The 23,355-nt window shown below is 50.0% G+C and overlaps 1 protein-coding gene across 1 annotated transcript in view; it reads right to left on the reverse strand.

The window, feature by feature from the left end:
* Rnf213 (ring finger protein 213) overlaps positions 1-9,280 on the reverse strand; it is a 118,527-nt gene extending 109,247 nt beyond the window's left edge. Inside the window, exon 1 of the mRNA XM_045159438.1 lies at positions 9,173-9,280. Within this exon, the coding sequence (XP_045015373.1) occupies positions 9,173-9,269 (97 nt within the window). The 5' untranslated portion in view covers positions 9,270-9,280. The remainder of the gene's footprint in view (positions 1-9,172) is intronic.
* Positions 9,281-23,355: the final 14,075 nt, after the last annotated feature.

Raw genomic sequence — 23,355 nt, forward strand, 5'->3', positions numbered from 1 at the left:
ATCAGGCTCGAACCCTTTCGTCCAGCAGGCTCCGGCAGGCAGGAAATCAGAGGGAAAGGCGCCAGGCAGCTGGCAGGCAACCTCTCACAACCCGTTCCCCCACCCCACTACAGGCACACCTCCTCTACCCCCGGAGAGCACCCCAGTCCGATCACCCTCCCTTGCAGCAGCCAAGGGCTCCCTGACTTCCATCTTTTGCTGAATGAGACCTAGGAATGACCATCAAACCTGCTAAAGGCCGTGCAACCCTTTCTGAGAACATCACAAGTGAGGTCGTTAAAATGGCCCATGAACTGTCCCTTAAACCTGGCTTCCAAGTGACCTCTGCATATATAAGAACCCCCTAAGTCCAGCCTCCATGTGACCTATGCATATATAAGGATCCCCTAAGCCTGGCCTGCATGTGACCTCTGCATATATAAGGACCCCCTAAGTCCAGCCTCCATGTAACCTATGCATATATAAGGACCCCCTAAATCTGGCTTCCATGTGACCTATGCATATATAAGGACCCCCTAAGTCCAGCCTCCATTGACCTATGCATATATAACAACCCCCTTAGTCTGGCTTCCACGTGACCTATGCATCTATAAGGACCCCTTTCATGAATGTTGCGTCTTTCCCAGCACATTCTTCTCCAGCTTCAAGCCTGCAGTGTCCATGAAATAATCTCCTCTTCAAGGACAGAACTCGGTATGAAAAGGGAGTCTGCCAGTGCACACTTTCCCCATAACTAAGTCTAATTGCAGATGAAGCAACTTTACAGCACCAAAGCATAAATGCAGCAACTCTAGGGGACTAGAGAATTGGCTCAGTGGTGAATAGTGTTTGCTTGCAAAGCCTGCTGGCCCAGGTTAGATTACCCAGCACACATGAAAAGCCAGATGGCTCAGCAAGAGACCCTGGTATGTGTGTGCACACGCACAGGTATGCATGCTACACACACACACACACACACACACACACACACACACACACGTAACTAAACTTCCTAGAGCTGCTTCCCTGTGGCCTGCCTGAAGCAGTCCTCAGAGGCGCAGGTCAAGGCTGCGGCTGCCCCAGTGCTGGAGGAGTCCCCAGGCTGCACCTGAGTGAGGGCCTAGGTCCAGGCTGTGAGGGCTTCCTATGCTGCACCAAAGTAAAGTGTTCCCAGGCTTCCCATTCTACCACCTCCCTGGTCTGGGTGCACCCTCAGTTCCGGCACTTCTGCCCTAAGCCCTCCCCGTCCTGCCAAAAATGTCCGCTTACCACCCGTCTCCAAATCTGTGCAGGCTGAGGAGGGCAGGGACACACTGCTCTGCTTCCACTGGGAGCCCCCAAGTGCCTGGGCAGAGAAGGTGCTTGGAAACCATCAGCTGAGGGAAATCCCCCTTAGGTGACTGATAACAAACCCTCCCTGTACACACACACACACACTCGTGTGCACACACACTCGTGTGCACGCACACACTCGTGTGCACGCAGCAGAAAAGTCATAGCTAAAAGAAGGTTGAACAGAGCACACGTGGGGCAGCCATTCTCTGTGCACGGCTGCTGGTCAGTAATAAGTGGGTTTCTGAGCTTTCTCCCACTGCTCCAACTGTGCCAATTGGAGGCAGGATAGAAAAACAGGGAAAATTATAGTGATGTGGGAGGAAAACACCAGAGGGAGAGGATGCTTTTCGCCCCTGGATCTGGCTTGTCATTTTTGCTGACGGACACAGGAAACTACAGGCGCCTCTGGTAAAGTCAAAATGGACTGAGCGGGTGCAAAGGTACCATACACGTCAGAGATAAAAATGGTGCTTACTTGGGGCCAAGTGATCTGCATGAGTCCTGAGTACTCCCTTCTCATTCCTAAATCTGGACACTAACCCTCGTAAAGCCATCTCACAACTTTGTTTACAAAAGGAAATCTTTTAACCTAGCCCAGGATGATGTGGAACTCATGGCTACCCTCCTACCTTGACCTCTCCAGTGCTGGGATTAAAGGCATGAAACCATCATGCCCAGCACGACACACACACACACACACACACACACACACACAGTAACTGCAATAAGGTGTGTTTCTCCCTGAGAAGCCCACACCTATGCTTGGGGATGGGGATGTCTTATTCTTTCCCTGAAACTCTCTTTTTTTTGGGGGGGGGTTCAAGGTAGGGTCTCACTCTAGCCCAAGCTAACCTGGAATTCACTATGGAGCCTCAGGGTGGCCTCGAACTCACAGCGATTCTCCTACCTCTGCCTCCTGAGTGCTGGGATTAAAGGCATGCGCTACCACGCCCGGCTTACTCTCTCTTTTTTATTAACTTCTGTGGATAAGATCTATGTTAAAATTTTTCTTTTAAGGGCTGGGGAGATGGCTCAACCGATTAAAGGCCAGTTGCGTCAGGCTGGGAGTCTCTACCCCATGGCTGCCTGTGCGCCGTGAGCACACAGACGCGCTCTCTGGTCCAGAGCAAGTGTGAGAGCGTGATGTTGGAAGCGTGCGTAGTTCTGTAATCACAGCAAGTGGGAGAAAAGGAGCCAACGCTCCACTAGCATGGGGCACTCCATGCAGTAACTTGTGAATGCTCACAGGGACCCAGGAACCATCCAGAAGGAGTGAAGAAACTCGAAACACACGTGCGCCCTTTGCCTGTCCGAGTGTGGAAACAGTGGTCCCCAAGTGTGTGAAACTACTTGGGGAGATGCCCGAAAGCACTTGCTCCCTTCAGACAGGGCACCGCAACAGACTCAGTGAATTGATAAGTGCATTTATTGGGCTCTCACGGAGCATGCATGAGGGGTTACAGGAGTATGGAGACTCCAAAGCCGCCGTAGCATCACCCCAGCATGGAAGATGACCTCCATGCCCACCACTGCTGCACAGCTGAGCTCCCCGCCCCTGGATCTTCTACCACTTAAACACTGTCCCCTGAGGCCACCAGACCTTCTAAGGAGCCACTGAGATGGCAGATGGTGATGGAAACTACTTCCGATAAAAAAAAAAAAAAAAAAAAAAAGGCAAGAATTGTTTTTCCTCAGAGTAGGGCCTGATACAATGCCAAGGAACTGTCATGTTCCCAGGAACCTCTGTGCTGGGAGAAGGCTGAAGCCACCAGGTGCCAGCAACTTGTCCCCTGAGAAAGAGACAGCACACAGTTCTGAAGACTTGTCAGACCACCCGGCGGGAGAGGTGAGGAACTTAGCTATGCACACCTCCAGCTCTCCATTGAAACCTGAACCTCACCCATGCAACCTGTGGACCAGCAGACACCCCTACATCCAGCCGCACTGTCAGCCCCTCCGCGCCCTACCTCTGCACCAGAAGACCTTAAAACCTCTTCCTCCTCACTCACACGAGGCAGTTCAGAGCCCTGGCCCCCCTTTCTTTGCTCTGAACCCCGCCACTCCCGCAAAGAAACTGCCTCCGTGGTTTTTCTAAGTTTGGAAACTAACAGCCATGGTACTAGTACGTTACTACTTCCTGCCCAGGCACCGCAGTGATTCTGGAAGAAGTGGTGTTGGACCCTCAATGCCCACTGCTTCCCACAATTTTCCCAAAGGCTGGGGCAGGGGGCAGGTGCTCCCAGCCAAGGTCATGCTCTCCTCAGCCACAAACTTCACCAGGGGAAATTCCTGCCCCTACTCCAGAAACATGAGGTTCCCATGCAAGCTGACAGCAAAGCCATGTACTGGTAAAGAAACATAGAGGGGGGAGGTTGGAGAGATGCCTTAGTGGTTAAGACGCTTGCCTGAGAAACCCAAGGACCCAGGTTCGATTCCCCAGCACCCACATAAGCCAGATGCACAAGGTGGTACATGCATCTGGAGTTTGCAGTGGCTAGAGGCCCTGGTGCACCCATTCTCTCTCTCTCTTTCTCTCTCTCAAATAAATGAATAAAACATTTTTAAAAAGAAATACATGGGAACCCTTTCAGATGAGTTCTCCCTAGACAGCCTAGTGATGGTGAGGGACAGCGAGGGCCCCACAGGGAACCCCAAATCACTGTGACAACAGAGTGAGTCAGAATGCTGCACAAAAATGCATTTAACCTAAGTTAGTCATCTCTGCTGCCATACACAGGAGGCGACAGATCACCCATGTTGGCCACCAGCTGACCATGACCTTCAAGCCATGCTCCCCTCAGCTGGAGCAAAGGCGCAGGCTTCCTTTTCCAGGGGGAAGAGCAACAGACTTTAAAACCGGGATACCATGGAGCTGCTGTGTGACTCAGTGACAGGAGATCCTGCAGCAGGTGAGGTCATAGACACGGGAGAAGCGGGCATGGGATGGGGTCTTGGTGGGGAAGGGGATGTGGTGTTTATCCAGGACGGAGATTTTGATTGTGAAGGGAGGAAAGTTCTGGAGATGGATGTTGGGGATATCTGTCCAAGGTGAACAGATCAGTGGAGACCAGTGATGAGCAGGGATTACAAAACAGACACCCACTTCCTGGCATCTCCCCTGCCCACATGGGAACCATTTTCTGCCTGTGTGTCACATGGAGGCAGGGTCACAATCAACCCAGGCTGGCCTCCTTTGGCCCATGGGAGCTTCTCAGAAAGCCTGGTAGGTACATTCAGTACCCAAGTGGCAGCTGCATCCCCTCCCGGGCCAGCAACTCACTCTGCCCACACAGGGGTTGGGCAGAGACCCTAACCCACCCAGAGGCAGGACTCTCCTTCCCTGAGGAGCAGGTAACCCACCCTCACCACTCCAACCGCACACATTCCCCCACACCCTCCCTAGCCCCCAATCCTTGTGGGGGTCATACAATCCTCACCTTTTTTATTATAATATACCCTTCATGAAAACTTGGAAAAGGGCTAGAGAGATGGCTTAGTGGTTAAGGTGCTTGCCTACAAAGCCAAAGGGCTCAGGTTCGATTCCCAGGACCCACATAAGTCAGATACACAAGGTGGTACATGAATCTGGAGTTGGTTTACAGTGGCTGAAGGCCCTGGTGTGCCCATTCTCTCTCTTTCTCCCTCTCTCTCTTTCTCTCTCTCTCTCTCTTGCTATCTGCCTCTCTCTCAAATAAATAAATGGGGGGGGGAGTTGAGAGATGGCTTTGCAGTTAAGGCACTTGCCTGCAAAGCCTAAAGACCCAAGTTTGATTCTCTAGGTCCCACATAAGCCAGATGCACATGATGGCACATGTGTCTGGAGTTCGTTTGCAGTGGCTAGAGACCCTGGCATGCCCATTATCACACACACTCTCTCTCTCTCTCTCCCTCTCTCCCATCCCTTTCTCTGTTTCTAATAAATAAATAGATAAAATAAACCTTAAAAAAGATTTATGGGCTGGAGAGATGGCTTAGTGGTTTAGTGCTTGCCTATGAAGCCTAAGGACCCCAGTTTCAAGGCTCGATTCTCCAGGACCCACATAAGCCAGATGCACAAGGTGGCGCATGCATCTGGAGTTTGTTTGCAGTGGCGGGAGGCCCTGGCACGCCCATTCTCTCCCTCCCTCCCTCCCTCCCTCCCTCTCTCTCTCTCTCTCTCTCTCTCTCTCTCTCTGCCTATTTCTCTTTCTGTCTATTGCTCTCAAATAAATAAATAAAAATTGAATTTAAAAAGATTTATAAATAAAAATATTTTTAAAGCTGTGAGTCACTATGCTCGGTTTTAAAAAAATATTTATTGTTTATTTATTAAAGATAGAGGGAGAGAATGGGTGCACCTAGAGCCTCTAGCCACTGCAAACGAACTCCAGATGTATGCACCACCTTGTGCATTTAGTTTACGTGGGACCTGGAGAATCGAACCTGCATCCTTAGGCTTCTCAGGCAAGCACCTTTACTGCTAAGCCATCTCTCTAGCTCTCAAATAAATAATTTTTTTTAAACTTGGAAAATATAGAAAATAATGACTTAGTGATTAACAACACTTGCTTGCAAAGCCTGTCAGCCCAGATTTAACTCCCCAGCTACCCATGTAAACATGGACCTAAAGCCTGATAGCTATTCATTTGCAGTGGCAAGAGACCCTGGCATCTACACATGCAAATAAATAAGTTTTAAAAAGAAAAGAAACACACCGGGCTGGAGAGACGGTTTAGTGATTAAGGTGCTTGCCTGCAAAGCCAAAGGACCTAGGACCCACGTAAGCCAGATGCACAAGGTGGCGCATGTGTCTGGAGTTCACTTGCAGTGGCTGGAGGCCCTCACACACCCATTCTCTTTCTTTCTCTCTCCCTCTGTGCGTCTGCCTCTCCCTCTCTCAAATAAATTAATTAATTAATTAAATTTTTTAAAAAAGAAACACTTTCCAGAAATTCCCCCCCCCCCACATACACACACAAAAGATAGCCTTCCAGAGCCTCATGTCACAATCTCAGTTGGGTCCCTGGGAACTCAGGGCGGATGGTGCGGGGAGCTCACACTTCCGAAAGATCTCCCAGGGTATCTGCATCCTATGGCTCACAGGCAGCCCCAAATCACTGAACTGAAAGCTCTCACCCTGGCAAAGCCGTGCCTCTACCTGGGCCAGGGGCCCGAAAGGATCCCCTCCATGCTCTTGCCCACAAGGTCCCCCAAGACCCACCATTGGTGGCCTCTGCGCTGGCCTAACAGATCCTTGCCCTGTGAGCGTCCCAGGAGCTGCCCGCCGAAGACCTACTGGTGCAGCGCTGGAGTGGAGCCTGGCAGCCCTTGCCCAGCCACCCAGGGAATGCAGGAGGATGGTGGCATCTCCCTCCACACCTTGGTTTCTGTTTCCTTCTTTTTGGGGGGTGGGGGGAATGCTCAGGATGAACGCAGACTTCCTGCATGTCAGACAAGACTTTGCCCTGGTTTCAGTTTCTGTTCTATGAATAGTGGGTCCCATGCCAAAATGGCCGGCCCCAGACACCCACCCTCCTTTACTGTGCAGCCCTTACCACCTGCTCCACCCACCCCCTCCTGCCCACCTGCCAGGGACGGGCACCTTCTGGGTTCAAGTTTGAGAAAGCTTATTGGCATTTTGTAAGAATATCACATACCAATGCCCCCAGAAATATCCTGTCTCCCCCGCCCACTACCGTTCTTTGGGCAATTGCCCCCATCAAAGCCTTCACCCAAAATGAAAGGGACAAAAGGACAAATGTGAGTTTGGCATTTTCCCAAAGGAGCCCGAGATGAAGGAAGCCCTCCTGGGCTCTGTGTGCCCACGTCTGCTTCATCCTGTAACAGTCAGAGTGCCTGCCCTGTGCAAAGCCAAGACACCACCCCCACCAACCCTGGGAAGCAGCTCCACAGGATGCATTTCCTGGGCTAGGGAGGTGGCTGCCAGCCTAGGTTTGATTCCCCAGTACCCACGTAAAAAGAAAGATAAAAAGGCAAGAAGCCTTTGTGTGCCAATATTCCCTACCCCTTCTCATAAATAAATAAAAATATTTACAAAAAGAGACTCAAGGGCTGAAGAAATGGCTCAATGGTTAAAGGCGCTCGCTGGCAAAGCCTGATGGCTTGGGTTTGATTCCCAGTGCCCATGTAAAGCAGGATGCACATGCATCTGGAGTTTGTTTGCAGTAGTGGCAGGAGGCCCTGGCGCACCCATTCTCTGTCTCTGCCTCTCTCTCTCTATCTCTCTGCTTTCAAACAAATGAATAAATAATTTTATTTTTGTTTTTTCAGGTAGGGTTTCACTCTAGCCCAGGCTGACCTGGAATTCACTATGGAGTCTCAGGTTGGCCTCGAACTCATGGTGATCCTCCTACCGCTGCCTCCCTCCCAAGTGTTGGGATTAAAGGTGTGTGCCACCATGCCCAGCTTGTATAAATGGTATATTTTTTAAAAGACTCAAATCCTGTGTGACTGTGGACAGGTCACCCGGCCCCTCTGGCCCTGGCTCTCGGCATCGGCAGCATGGGGACTGATGGCAGTGTCACCTCACCTCACTTGACACGTCACAGATTAGCAAATACTAAACTCAAGGGTCCCTGGTGGGTGAGAAATTCCTAGGTCTGGATGCCAACCCACTACTAAATCTCAATGGCAAGAGCAGCCCCTCTGACCACCAGAGGTGCCCATGGCACTATGACCCTCCAAGGCCCAGGGGCCTCAAAGATAAGATAGAGCCCATATACAGGTGCTTGCTTGCCCTGAAGGTCAGCCAGTGGTGGGCAAAAAGACCCTATTTGGGCAATGCCTGACTGGACACAGCATATTTTCAGAAAACATACATGGTCTTCTCATGGATGTAGGCAGCAAGAGAATGCCAGGGCACTGAATGTGTGCCAAGGATAAATCAGTGGAAGCCACATATCAAAATGCCCTACTAGCCTAGAGGGCAGAACCAGGGGAAGCGTAAAATCGGGTGTCTGGGGCCGGGCGTGGTGGTTCACGTCTTTAATCCCAGCACTTGGAAGGCAGAGGTAGGAGGATCACTGAGAGTTCAAGGCCACCCTGGGACTACAGTGAATTCCAGGTCAACCTGGAAACACACCTTATTGCATTTACTGTGTGTGTGTGTGTGTGTGTGTGTGTGTGTGTGTGTCCCTGCCTCAAAAAGCAAACAACAACAACAAAAATTGGGTGTCTGGGGAGCAGCAGCCTGTAGCTTTTACCAGGGTGCTCAGATGACCCCTCACCGGTGGCTGAAAGTTCCATGGTGACAGAGAGCTGCGACTGGGCTGCCTCTGCGGAGCGGTGTGCTCCTGGGGGAGCAAGCAGGTGGAGCGGGGCTCTACGGTCAGAACACGCCCATCTTGTCCCAGCAGGCACTGGGTGGGGGGGCAGCAGAACAAGAAGAAACAAGGGAATGGACAGCAAGTGGCCTCACACCCCACCTGCTTTGAGGTGAGGCCCTCCTGGCAGGGTGCCCCAGCTCCCCCGTCACTCCACCCATCACCTGAGCAAGGTCAGGATCCGAGCAAACTGTGGTCACCCCAAGATCAAGTCACAGCCCCACCCAGGCTCCTCGGCAGCACAGGGTTCCTGAGACGCCCTATGAGCTCTTCGGGAGCCCTCAGGGAGCCAAAGCCTCTCACCCCAGGGCCGCCACCTTCCCTGCAGGAAGGGAAACTGAAACTTTACAAAAGTGGCAGGCGCCGCTAGCCGTGACCCTGACGAGCCCCTTAACAATCAAAGTACTTTTTGCAAAGAGCCACAGCCACCTGGGGCCCGTGCCCAACGGGACTGCTCCTAGCCACTGTTTCCATTGCCCGGCAAAGAGGGGGTCCTTCCCGTACCCTCCCCACCCTCAGCGCCCCCTGGGCCTCACCGGGTGCCGGGGTCACCAGGGGCAGCTTCTGTCCACACTGACTGCAGAACTTGGGTGCCTTCTCGCTGGAGACGTGTCCACACCCGGGACACTCCATGCTGGGTCCGCGGACTGACCGGCAAGTGCAAGTCACCCCAGCCCGCTTTAAAGCTCAGCCTCCGGTCATGTGACCGCCGCTCCCTTCGGTTTCATTTTCTGGGAAAGTGAAATGAGTAGTTCTGGGCCAGAGGGTTCCGAGGTAATCGAAACCGAGTGCTGGGGCGTCCCCCGCGGCAGACCCGCCCCCGCCCCCGCCCCGGCTCTGCCCTGAAGCCCGGGCCGCTCCGCCCGCTGCCCCTCCCCCGCAGCCTGCCCTGTCCACCACCCAGAAAGACTTAAACCATCCAGCTGAAATGAGGGCCTGGCGGGCTGCCCTGGCTGGACCCCGCTAAGACCGTGAGGGGAGTTTGGTGGAGGGGGCTCAGCAGGGTTGCAGCCAGTGGGGAACCTTGACCTGAGCTCCCCACAGCCCCGCACCCAGAGAACCTGCAAAGGTGAGCCTGGCCCGGCGTGGTGGCACACGCCTTTAATCCCAGCACTCGGGAGGCAGAGGTAGGAGGATTGCCATGAGTTCAAGGTCACCCCGAGATGACAGAGTTAATTCCAGGTCAGCCTGGACCAGAGTGAGACCCTACCTCGAAAAACCAAAAAAAAAAAAAAAAAAAAAAAGCCAAACAAAATAAACAAGCAAACAAAAAACGGTGAGCCTGAAGGTGGGTGTTGCTAGCTGACCTGGCACTGAACTCCTCACCCTGCCCCATCTATTAAAAAAAAAAAAAAAACTCTTAGCGGTTAAACGCTTGCCTGTGAAGCTTAAAGACCCTGGTTCAAGGCTCGATTCCCCAGAACCCATGTTAGCCAGATGCACAAGGGGCGCACACATCTGGAGTTCCTTTGCAATGGCTGGAGGCCCTGGCCTGCTCATTCCCTCTTTCTCTCTCTGTCTATCCCTCTCAGATAAACAAATAAAAATAAGTTTTATAAAAAGATGGGGCACCTTCCCCACCCTGGCCCGCACTGGGGAGGGTTAAGGAGTCAGTCACCCTGGCTAGCTGGCAATGGGTGTGGCCAGGGTTCCTAGTAAGGGGAGCGAGCCCCATTCCTGAGGGCCTCTCTTCTCAGTGGCCAGTGGGTAGTACCAAGCCAGAGTGGACATCCCAGCTAGGCCTTGCCAAGGTCAAGCCAGGGTGGGCACCTGAGCCGCTAGGCAGGAACGGGAAGCCCGCCTCTCCACCTGTGAAGAATTCAAAATACATCCACCGCTGCTATTTCTGAGGGCTGGCTGCCATCGTCCATCCAGAGGGCACCAACAGCTGTGCCCCGGGGAGTGGCTAAGCCAGCTCCTCCACCAGCAGGGCGAGGGAGGTGCCCAGACACTCCGGAAGTCTGCCCCGCTCATCACCTCCCCCGCACCCATCACCGCCTGGGCACCCAGCCCCAGTGGTCCTGCTGCCACCCTGGGCTGTTTATCTTTCCGGCTGCATCTGGATTTGGTGGGGAGCGGTGGTCGTGGTATGGGCAGTTCACTGGTTCCACTTGCCACAGCTCTGGTCCCCACCATGCCTGCTCTCCAAACACCCCAGGGACAATCATCGCTCAAATACCTTCGGTCACACCCTACCACTTAGGTCCTTTTCCACTTTCCACCTAGATTCTTGGGCTGGGCTATGAACGAATAAACAGATACACTGATATAAAACAGATGAACAGAGCTGGGCGTGAAGCACACACCTGCAGCGTGAGTAGCTGGATGACCAGGAATTAAAAGCCAGCCAGGCCATCTCAAAACACAAAACAGCTAACAAACCACAAAGGGCAGGATGGGCTGGGGAGATGGCTCGGTGGTTAAAGACGCTTGCTTGCCTCGGTTGAATTCCCCAGTACCCACGTAAAGCTGTACCCCAAAAGTGGCACATTCAAGTGGCACTTGTGTGCAGCAGCAAGTGAGCAGCAGTCAGAGAATCTGCCTAAATGGGAACTGTTTGCCCACCACTGGCTTACTGTCATGGCAAGCAAGCACTTGTATGTTGCACATACACACACTTGTGTTAATATATATATATATAAATATATAAATATATATATATATATCACTCTGTAGTCCCAGGATGGCCTTGAACTCACAGTGATCTTCCTACCTCTGCCTCCCAAGTGCTGGGGTTGAAGGTATGCACCTCCATGTCCAACTTATATATTTTTTTTTAATATTTTTTTTATTTTTTATTTATTTATTTGAGAGCGACAGACACAGAGAGAAAGACAGATAGAGAGAGAGACAGAGAATGGGCGCGCCAGGGCTTCCAGCCTCTGCAAACGAACTCCAGACGCGTGTGCCACCTTGTGCATCTGGCTAACGTGGGACCTGGGGAACCGAGCCTCGAACCGGGGTCCTTAGGCTTCACAGGCAAGCGCTTAACCACTAAGCCATCTCTCCAGCCCCCAACTTATATTTTAAAATATTTGTATTTATGTATTTGCAAGCAGGGAGAATGAGAATGGGTGTGTGCCAGGGCCTTATGCCACTGCAAATGAACTCCAGATGCATGCACCACTCTGTGCATCTGGCTTTATATGGGTCCTGGAGAGTTGAATCTGGGCCATCAGGCTTGAAGAGCAAGTGCCTTTAACCATTGAGCTGCCTATACAGCCCGAATAAATTTTAAAAAGAAAAAAAAAAAAAAACAAGGACAGGTTAAACTGGGTGGGGTGTTGCCTGTCTTTAATCCCAACACTTGGGAGGCAGAGATAGGAAGGAAGATCACTGGAAGTTCAGGGCTGACCTGAGACTACAGATCAGCCTGGGCTAGAATGAGTGGAAACTATTGAAGGAATACCATATAGCTAATGTTTCTAGCTTATATTCGTTTAGATGGAGTATAATCAATGTATCTATAAGAAATGTAAATGCTCCTAGGACTTTCAGTGAAGTGATAGACGTTGCACTTCCTTCCTCTGAAACTGCAACAGGGGAGATTCCTCTGATTGTAGCTACCAAGAATTCTGTGACTCCGAGCCTGCCCCCTTTGGACAATATGTAACTACCTTATCTCAGCAGACAGCTGCCTGTACTTAGTCTTATTTGACAGAACCCTACGCTCATGGGTGTAAATCTCTCCCCTCTCTAAATGTGGGAGAATTCAGACAAAGCATTGTAAAAGCTATATAAGTCCAGCACAGTCTGAGTTCAGGGCCTGTCTTTCTGACCTTAGCCAGCAGAGGTCCTCGCATGAATAAAGGCTCTCTCCCTGTCTCTGAAGTGGAGTTTTGCCTGATTTTGCTCCCTGACTCAATCACTTCCTAAAACACTGCCTTGGGAAAAAATTTAAAAAATAGACAAGTTAACCGAAGAAAACCATGACATATTTAATTACATATGTATACACAGGAGCCCCACAGAATGTGAGCGTGTAAGGATTCGGGCTGAAAGATGTCCTCCTGTCCTTCCTACAGAAAGGAACAGGAACTGGGGATGAGGTGTAGACCCAAGGTATGCAGGCTTTGGGGAGGGCCTGTGTGCTGAATAAAGGTTGCGTTGTTATGCAGATAAAGTTTCTATCAGTAATAAAAAAAAAAAAAAAAAACCTGTTTAGTGCAGCCCAGAGTTCCTAGTAAGGTAAATCTGCTTTACAGATGCAAATTTATTTCACAAAAGGATAGCTTCTCTGGGCTACTCCTGGACATGCAGTTTCTCAACATAAAAAAAAAATACTCAAGCTGGGCATGGTGGCGCACGCCTTTAATCCCAGCACTAGGGAGGCAGAGGTAGGAGGATCGCCGTGAGTTTGAGGCCACCCTGAGACTACATAGTGAATTCCAGGTCAGCCTGAGCTAGAGTGAGACCCTACCTCGAAAAACCAAAAAAAAAAAAAAAAAAAAATACTCAGGAAGTATATTTTGGGGTGGCATGTTCTGTTTCTGAAACTACAGGGAACTGAAGTGTTACTGGATATCCTTAAAACGAGGAGGTACAGGCCAGCAGTGGTAGGGGGCCAGGTGTGGTGGCACACATCTTTAATCCCAGCACTTGGGAGGCAGAAGTAGAAGGATTGCCATGAGTACGAAGCCACCCTGAGACTACATAGTGAATTCCAGGTCAGCCTGGGCTAGAGCGAGACGCTAACCTGGGGGGGCTGGCGGGGGGGGGGGGACAAACTAGGAGGTCTAGGAAATATCTGAGACATTCAGTCCCAGACAAACATGACAACTCCCTGATTGGTGAAGTTCCCTTAATTCAGAAGGCCTTGAGGGAACAGAAGCCATCGGGGCATCGTGGCGCAGACAAGCCCCCCGAAACAGTTTAGTCTAGGTCCTTATTAACGTCCCCTAGGCCTGCTGGCACCCGGTCCCGTCTGTCTTCCTCAAGGTCCTCTTACAAGCTGCAGCCCCTCGCGGTGTGCGTTTCTGGTGCTTTTTCGCTCTCGCTTTCTCCGCAGGGTCCCACCACCGTCTTCTGGGATGATGCGTCCTCAGCCCAGCTCGTGCCCACACCCCCAAGTAGCCTGGCGGGCTCGGGCGGCTCCGTTCTGGGGCAGGGGGGAGGCCGAGGTGAGCGGGCAGCTTTCCAGCCCCTCCCCCCAAAAAAAGCTCCGTCCCCTGGCTGTCCAGGCCGCCCCGGGACCGGGGGATGGAGGCGCGGGGGTGCGGGGCGAAGCCGCAGGGCCCGGGCCCGAGCAGCAGCGGCTGGCACGCGGCCGCAGCCCGGGAGCTGGTGGCCCCGCGGGACGGCCGCGAAACCGAAACCCGGGGCGGCCCCTCCGGGAGTCCTGCCGCGCGCCCCGCCAGGCCCGGCCCTGCGCGGGAGCCCGGCGCCGCCGCTCCGCCGTCCTGGACGCCCGGATTCTACCGCCGCTGCCCCCGTACCCGCCCACCGCAGCCCCGGACAGGGCCGCACGGAGCCAGAGGGTGGTGGGGACTCGAACTTCTGGACGCTTGGGTGCAAAGTGGAGGTGAACAGCCCATCACATTGCTGGTAGATGGCCACACCTCAAGTCTGTACTAGGCTCCTCCGTGCCTCAGTTTCCCCGTCGGTGGCACTCAAAGCTCCAAGGCCTGGAAGGATTAAGTAGTGAAAGCTGGGCGTGGTGGTGCACACCTTTAAATCCAGCCAAGGTAGAAGGATCAGTGTGAGTTCAAACCCAACCTGGGACTATACAGTGAGATACTACCTCAGAAAACAAAAATAACGATGAAAAAAAAAAAGTGGGAGGATTAAACTTGAGTTTCTAGGCCTAAAGAAGAGGCTGGGGTGGTGGTGCACCTTAAATCTCTGTACTTTGGAAGCTCAGTTGGAGGATCGCTGTGAGTTCGAGACCACTCTGAGACAACACAGTGAATTTCAGGTCAGCCTGGGCTAGAGTGAAACCCTCCCTCGAAAAACAACACACACACACACACACACACACACACACACACACACACACACACAAGGAAAGAAAAGAAAGGAAGGAAGGGAGGGAGGGGGAAAAAACCCTGCAGGTTGGGCTAAAGCAAGACACTACCTCAAAACAATCAAACAAACAATAAAAAAAACAGCTGTTGGTTCGGGGAATAAGGAAAGTGTAAGTGAAAAGCAAAAGCGAACCCTGGGCTTGATCTCTACAGACAGACTGTTCATTGAGAGAAACAGTGAGGGGCAGCAGCCTTCCTGAGGGATGGAGGCTGAAGCCCTGGGCCAGGCTGGGGTGCAAGCTTATAAGGAGGATCCTAAGAAAAACCGACGGTACCAGCTGCAGGTCCAAGGGAAGTCAATAAGGAACTGTGGTTATTTGTGTCCTTACTCAGAATAAGCTTTTTAGCCAACTTGTCTAGGGAGGTTTCTGTTCCCTCCAGGTTTGCTGAGTTGAGGGAAGTTTATCAATTGGAATTAGCCTGTCAAGGCCTTATGTCTCTGTGACTTCTTTATTGCCTGCTAGTTTTAGGGAGAGTTATTAACTCTTTAGTTCCCTCTGGGGTTCAGGGAAGGCTATGAACCCTTCACAGGAGTAGCCTTAAAAGGGGATGCATCTGAACTAGGTGTGTAAAGAGCAGTTTGAACTCCGGCTGTTCATGTTTGCTGGTATGTTTGGTGGTATCCCTCTGCTACGATCTCTGGAAATGAGCCAGTTTCATCTGCCATTGGTGGTGTTTTCCCTGGGTTCTGTAAGCCTTAAATAAACCCTTTCCTCCCATATGCTGCTTCTGGTCAGGTGTTTTTAGGAGCTGCCATGCCAACTCCAGTGGAGTCTGCGTGACCTGTTCACCAGGCTGAGGTGAAAGCTTCAAGGAAGAAAGCCTCCTGGAAGGACGTGCATTCTCCAGGCTTGTAGTGCCTTTTGCTGCTCTCTAATAGCTGTTTTCTTCATCACTACTGTTCTGTTCCTGACACAGGACAGCGACATGATGTTCTTTCACAATTTAGTAAAAATTAGATATGGAACAGTTTCCAAAAATTGAGTCACCTGATGGTGTGATGTTTCCTCTGAAGACCCCTGTGTTGTTGCAAGCCATAGTCAGAAGTCCTAGGACCAGAACCAGTCGATGAGCCATCACTTTATACAGGAGTGTATAGGAATGGGGATACACTAGCTAACAATGGTGGGAAGCATGTTTCTTGGTAATCTTTAGCTTTTGTGGACAGACTTACTAGGTTGAGGCCACCTTGGTGCTTGCTTACGAAAGCACAAAGAAAAAGCATTAGGAAACAACTGGGATCCAATTATGAGAAGGCAGGCTTTGATACACCTACATTTTTATGGCATGGTTCAAGAAAGAAAATATATTAGAGTTATGACGTTGTCCTGTTAGAACTTTTGTTAAAAATACTTGATGCTTGAAGCAGGCTGTTCATAGAAATTGTACCGCATGAATAAACAAAGGCTGAGCTTATGCAGCCAGAATTGTATATAACCGGATGCTCTACTTCAGTAAAATACACTCAGATACATTCACCTGGTGTGTGTGTGTCTGTTTGTCACTTCGCCGACTCCTTGCCCACCTCCCAAGGCCCTGTTTTCCCTTGGACTGGTGGCCCTGGCTTTGCCAGTCCATGCCAAGGAGCACTAGTAATAGTAAGCAAAAACTGCAGGCACTCGCCTAACAATGATGACATCACCATGGTAACCACGGGCCATGACCAGCTGTGCACCGATGTGCACATAAACGAACTCTATTGACAGCTAGAGCGATTGATGAAAAAAAAAAAAAATAGGTAGAAAAGCCCCAGCAAAAGCTCAGAACACTGTCACTAAACTCAGAGAGGCAGACTCCATGTCCCTCTTTGTGTTGAGACCTGCCACAAGAAGAAGGAGCAGCCTGTGGGAGCCCTTGGCAGTGGGACACAGCGGAGCACATGCAATCCATGGGCCAAGTGACATCTCCAGTGAGTGCATTAGGAGCTTGGCTAGTTGAGAGGATAAAAGAAGAAAGGACTTGGCCTAACTAACATGTGTGAAGAGTGAATAAAGTGTGGCAATTAAGTTGACATAATCTGTCTCTCAGCTACTTAATTCAGCACTGGGACAGTGTTTGTTCAGCAACATGAAGGTAACAGTAGCAGTAAAACTGGTGCTGAGTCTGGCCTTGGTGCCGCACACCTTTAATCCCAGCACTTGGGGGCGGGGGAGGTAAGAGGATCGCTGTGAGTTTAAGGCCAGCCTGAGACTACATGGTGAATTCCAGGTCAGCCTGGGATAGAGCAAAACCCTACTTTAAAAAAAAAAAAAAAATGGTACTGAGAAGTGAGGCTGTTGCTGTGATGAATCTGACCATGTGGGCTTGGGTATTGGGGGGGACTTGTGGGTGGGAGAAATGTGGAAGTATTTGATTCTTTGAACTGGAGAAGACTTGCAGTATTGTAAGCACAGCCTGATGGAGTATACTGGTGAGAATTTGAAAATGCTAAATACAGACAGAATTGTGGACTATGAAGGCTTGGCTGATGAACTTTTCAAGGAAAAAGAGTGATCTTTGTTGGAACTGGGCTACTGGCAGAAAGGCTGGCTACATTCCTCCACCCATGCCCAGAGTGTTTGACCAAGTTTGAATTTAGAAATAAGGAACTAGTGTGCTTGGCAGAAGGTACAGAACAGAAAGATATGAAAAGTGTATGGTCTATCACAGGAAAAATTCCAGCAACTTTAAAGGTACTCAGACTAATTTTAGGTCACTGAAACTGCACACCTGGTACTGGTTTTGGAAGCATGAAAAAAAAAAAACAAAAATTCAGGGGAGTGGGTCATGAAGTACAACACAGTTTTGTTTATTGGAAATGGTCCTTGGGCAAAGTGAAACAGGGTTGAAATCTTTGTGTGGAGGACCAGTAAGGCCACTGTATAAAGATGAGCCTGACCCAGTTGCTGCTGTGATGTGACAATGAGAAACAGGGTTGAAATCCCTGTGTGCAGACCAAGTAAGACCACTGTATGGAGTTATGGCAATGAACCATGGATTGCAGTACAGACTCAAAGATGTTTGGGATATGCCAAGACTGTGGAATGGTTGCCATGGACAGCCACTCAGTCAGCCCAGCTGGGGAGGGGGACTTGACTTGGAATCCAGAGACTTTTGTCACTGGTTATGAATGTTGGACTTGAACTGCAGATGTTTAATATTTTCCTACGGGTTGATTTTGCATTGGTTCAGTCTCTCCTTGTGTCGCAGTCAGGTTCGCATTGCTGGTAGAAATCACCCAGCCAAGAGCAGCTTCTGGGAAAAAGAGGTTTATTTTGGCTTACAGGCTCGAGGGGAAGCTCCACGATGGCAGGGGGAAAAGATGGCATAAGCAGAGGGTAGACATCACCCGCTGGCCAACATAAGGTAGACTACAGCAATAGGATGGTATGCCGAACACTGGCATGGGGAAACTGGCTATAAAGCCCGTAAGCCCGCCCCCAACAATACACTCCCTCCAGGAGGTCTTAATTCCCAAGTCTCCATCAGCTGGGGACCTAGTATTCAGAACACCTGAGTTTATGGGGGACACCTGAATCAAACCACCACACCTTGTTATACCTTTTTGCAATGCAATGTTTGCTTTGTGCCATTATGTGTTGGAAGTATATAACTTGGAGGTGTTTTTTTGTTGGCTTTGTTTGCTTTTGTTTTTTCCAGATAGGGTCTCGCTCCAGCCTAGCCTGATCTGGAATTCACTATGTAGTCTCAAAGTGGCCCTGAACTCATGGCAAGCCTCCTACCACAGCCTCCCAATTGCTGGAGTTAAGGTGTGAGCTACCATGGCTGGGGGAACTTGGATTTTGATCTTGAAGGGCTTATAGTTATGAGCGAGTCTTGAATCTCAGATGAGACTTTTTAAAAATTTTTTCGAGGTAGGGTCTCACTCTAGCCCAGGCTAACCTGGAATTCACTATGGAGTCTCAGGGTAGCCTTGAACTCATGGCAATCCTCCTACCTCTGCCTCCCGAGGGCTGGGATTAAAGGCATGCACCACCATGCCAGGCACAGATGAGACTTTTAGCAATGTTAAAGTTGGTGAAAACTATGGGGATCTTTAAAGTTGGACTGAATGCAATTTGCATTGTGAGATGATCATGAGTCTGTGGGGGCCAAGGTCAGAATGTGGTGGTCTGAATACATGGCCCCATAGACTCAGGTGGTTTTTTAAAATTTTTGTTTGTTTGTTTGTTTTGTTTTTCGAGATAGGGTCTCACTCTAGCTCAGGCTGAACTAGAATTCACTATGTAGTCTCAGAGTGGCTTCCAACTCATGGCAGTCCTCCTATCTCTGTCTCTCAAGTACTGGGATTAAAGACATGCATCATCATGACTGGCTCAGACTCAGGTGTTTTTGGTTAAGATTGAGTTTACAGCCAGCGTTGTGGTGCACACCTTAATTCCAGTACTTGGGAGGCAAAGGTAAGAGGATCACCATGAGTTGGAGGACATCCTGAGACTACATAGTGAATTCTAGGTCAGCCTGTGCTAGAGAAAACCCTACCTCAAAAAAATAAAATAAAATTTTAAAATCCAAAAAAGGTTGAGCTTGCAACTTGGGTCTCCAGTGGGAAGAGCCCTGCTGAAGAAGTGATATGTCACTGGAGTCAGATCTTTTGTAATCTGGCCCTACTGGGTGTGTTTAACATGAAGTTTGAGCTAGGCATGGTGGTACATATCTTTAATCTCAGCACTATGGAGGTTGAGGCAGGAGGATCACTGTGAGTTCAAGGCCATCCTGAGACTACATAGGGGACTCCAGGTCAGTCTGGGTAGAGAGACACCTTACTTTGACAAAAAAAAGGGGGGGGGTTGCAGTTTGAGCTCCAGCTGTTTCTGTTTGCTGTCATGTGGGTGGGTTCTCTCTGTTTTGCATCTATAGAAGTGTGTTAGCTTCATTTCACATTGATTGTGACTCCCTGGATTCTGTAAACCTGAAATAAACCCCTTTGTTCCATAATCTGCTTCTGGTTGGGTGTTTGTCCCAACAAACAAGAAACTAACTAAAACACAAGGTTTATCCAAAGCTGAGCCCAGCTTAGCCCACTCCAATGCCCAGGCCTGGCATAGACTGTCTTCCTGAGCTGAGATTCTATCATTGCACACCTCCTCCAACATCTGTAGAATGAACTGGATCTGGGACAAAACACACCTCAAGTGGGGATCTAGCTCCTCTCTGAGTATCTGCAAAGCTCTGGTGTTACCTTGAGGTCGTTCAGCCACAGAGCTCTCTCTCGGGACATGGGAACACACTCTCTTGCCAGAGCACTTGTTAGGCATGGGGTGGGGAGGGAGACTGGAGATGGAAGGCACGGAGAACTGGAGGAAGCAACACCATTATCCAGTTTTCAGGCTGCACTGCTCCGTGGCCGGTTCTGCCTGTTGCCTCCCAGACCCAGATATCTTGTATGAATTGAACCCTTGGATTTCTTCCAGAACCATGTAACTGAAAATTAGAAATGAAGAAAGCTAAGTTCCTGACTTTGGTGGTGTGATGGTTTATGTTGGTTTTCAACTTGACAGGACCTCAAATCACCTGTAAGGAATCATATAGATTAGGTGGGCCCACCTCTGTGCATATCAGTAAGGGGTTATCTTGATTAATAAAGGTGAGAAGCAATATTCCATGGGCTACAGTCCTGAACTGAATAAAAATAGCTGGGTGTGATATAACAAGCCTTTAGTCCCAGCTGAGGTAGGGGAATCATGAGTTCAAGACTACAAGGTGAGTTCCCAGTTAACCTGGGCTAGAGTGAGATCCTACCTTAGAGGAAATTTTATTTATTTATTTATTTATTTTGGGGCAGGGCGTGATAGCACACACCTTTAATTCCAGCACTCAGGAGGCAGAAGTAAGAGGATCACTGTGAGTTTGAGGCCAGCATTGCTGGTAGAAATCACCCAGCCAAGAGCAGCTTCTGGGAAAAAGAGGGTCTTGCTGTGGCCCAGCTGACTTGGAATTCACTATGTAGTCTCAGGGCAGCCTTGAACTCACGGTGATCCTCCTACCTCTGCCTCCCAAGTGCAGGAATTAAAGGTGTGTGCCACCATGCACAGCCTTATATTTTTAAATTTTTTTAATTATTTTTATTTTGAGAGAGAAAGAGAAAGAGAAAGAGATAGAATGGGCTTGCCAAGACCTCCAGCCTGCTGTGAACAAACTCCAGATGTGTGCGTGCCCTTGTGTGTATGTGCAACATTGCATGCTTGTGTCACTGTGCATGGGACCTGGAGATTTGAACTTGAGCTCTTAGCCTTCAAAGGCAAGCACCTTAACCACTAAGCCATCTCTCCAGCCCTGTAATTTTTGTTGTTGTTTTTCGAGGTAGCGTCTCACTGTAGACCTGGCCTCAAAGTCTCAGGCTCCTCCAACCTCTGCCTCTTGAGGGCTGGGATTAAAGGTGACACCATATTTTTTTTTTTTTTTAAAGAGAGCTGATTCAGGGCTGGAGAGATGCCTCAGCAGTTAAGATACTCACCTACAAAGCCTAATGACCATGTTCGAGTCCCCAATACCCACATAAAGCCAGATACACAAAGTGGTGCATGCTTCTGGAATCTATTTGCAGTGGCTAGAGGCTCTGGTGTGCCCATTCTCTCTGTCTCTCTTCTATTTCTCTCTGCTTGCAAATATGTAAATAAACAAATATATATATATTTTTTAAAAAAGACAGATGGGTTGGAGAGATGGCTTAGCGGTTAAGCGCTTGCCTGTGAAGCCTAAGGACCACAGTTCGAGGCTCGGTTCCCCAGGTCCCACGTTAGCCAGATGCACAAGGGGGCGCACGCGTCTGGAGTTCGTTTGCAGAGGCTGGAAGCCCTGGCGCGCCCATTCTCTCTCTCTCCCTCTATCTGTCTTTCTCTCTGTGTCTGTTGCTCTCAAATAAATAAATAAAAATTAAAAAAAAAAAAGACAGAACTGATTCAGTGGTTAAAGGCTCTTACTTGCAAAGCCTACTGGCCCTGGTTTGGCCCCCCAGTACCCATGTAAAGCCAAATACATAAAGCGATACATACATCAGGAGTTCCTTTGCAGTGGCAAGAGGCCCAAGCGTGCCTATTTCCTCCCTCCCTCTCTCTTTCTCTCAAGTAAATAAAAATATTTTTAAGAGCCAGGCATGGTGGACCACACCTTTAATACCAGCACTCGGGAGGCAGAGGTAGGAGGATCGCCATGAGTTCGAGGCCACCCTGAGACTGCATAGTGAATTCCAGGCTGACCTGGTAGAGTGAGACCCTACCTTGAAAAACCAACCAACCAACCAACCAACCAAACAAAAATGGAGAGAGCTGGGTATGGTGGCACATGCCTTTTTTGTTTGTTTGTTTTTTCGAGGTCCAGTCTTACTCTAGTCCAGGCTGACCTGGAATTATGTACTATGTACTCTCAAGGTAGCCTTGAACTCATGGTGATCCTTCTACCTCTGCCTCCCAGCACTCAGTAGGAAGAGATAGGAGGATCTTCATGAGTTTGAAACCAGCCTGGAACTACAAAGTAAGTTCTGGGTCTGCTTGGAATGAGACCCTACCTCAAACCATGAGGCTTGCTCAGTGGGCAAGAGCTCATATCTGGTACTGGAAATCATGTCAGCACCCTCAGACAGGAAACTCACAATCCCCAGAGAGATTCCCATTGTTCTCTGAACAAGTAGAATCATTATCCTCACCAAAATCTCTCTCCAATTTGTATGCATTGCCCCCTCCCCCCTTAGTCAAATCTGCTCTCACCTTGTTTGGAGAATGTTTTGTTTGAAAGATGGCAGAGGACACTGGGGAGATCCAAGCCCTACAAGTTCACCAGCAAGAGCAGAGAGCTGACTGCTCACTTTGGGAAGTGTCACCTCTACCACACTTGCCAGAGTCCAGGAGAAAGTTCAGGGGAAGCAGCAACAGGAGCGCTGCTCCCAATGCCAGCCTGACAGCCGCCTCCAGGGAAATAGCAAGAAACACTGTGGTGAACCAAAACGTCGCCATGGAAACCCAGAGGCTACAGAGAAGGCAACACTAACATAAACTGCTAACAAGCCCAAGGCTCGGGGATTGCTACGGAAGAGGAGGTGAGAGAATTGTATGAGCCACAGGGTGGATGAAACTATACTGAGGTACAGCCCCTTGTCCCCAGAAACTAACAGAGGTCCTAACTACCCCTCAGTACTTTACTGAGGAGGACTCTCAGGGAAATGGGGACATAAGACTACAACCTATGCAAATATTAATATATATATTTGGAAGAGCCCCTGGTGGCTCTTCCAAATGCTTCCAGAAACAGGGGCTTCTGCTCCTCTTGGCTTTGGCTTCCCACCCAGGCTCTTCATCTTCCCAGCTTGTTGGCCATTGGTAGTCTTCTCAGTACTTGGAGTGATTCCCATGGCTTTTGGTGGCTTTGGTCCGCGGTATCTCTGGAACGGCTTGGCTGCCCCCTAGTGGTACAGCTCAGAGCAGCAAGTGTTGGGATCCTTGGCTCGGTTGGCGATGGGTCATCACCTCATGGTGACCCTCTGTGGCTCTTCCACAGCCCCTTCCTGTTGCCAGAGCTGGAAGCTCCTGAGTTGTCTCTACTCTTGGGGCAACCAGCCAAGCCTGTTTTTATTCATGGTTGAGTTCAGAAGCAGGCAGAGAACACTCAGGACAGCAGATAATGGCTGACCTCCCAACTAACCATTAAAGAGTTTAAGGCAAGAAAGTCACTTACATAACTAGAAAAGGAGTGTGGCTTGC

The sequence above is a fragment of the Jaculus jaculus genome, chromosome 9, assembly GCF_020740685.1.
Source record: "Jaculus jaculus isolate mJacJac1 chromosome 9, mJacJac1.mat.Y.cur, whole genome shotgun sequence".
NCBI classification, from domain to species: domain Eukaryota; kingdom Metazoa; phylum Chordata; class Mammalia; order Rodentia; family Dipodidae; genus Jaculus; species Jaculus jaculus.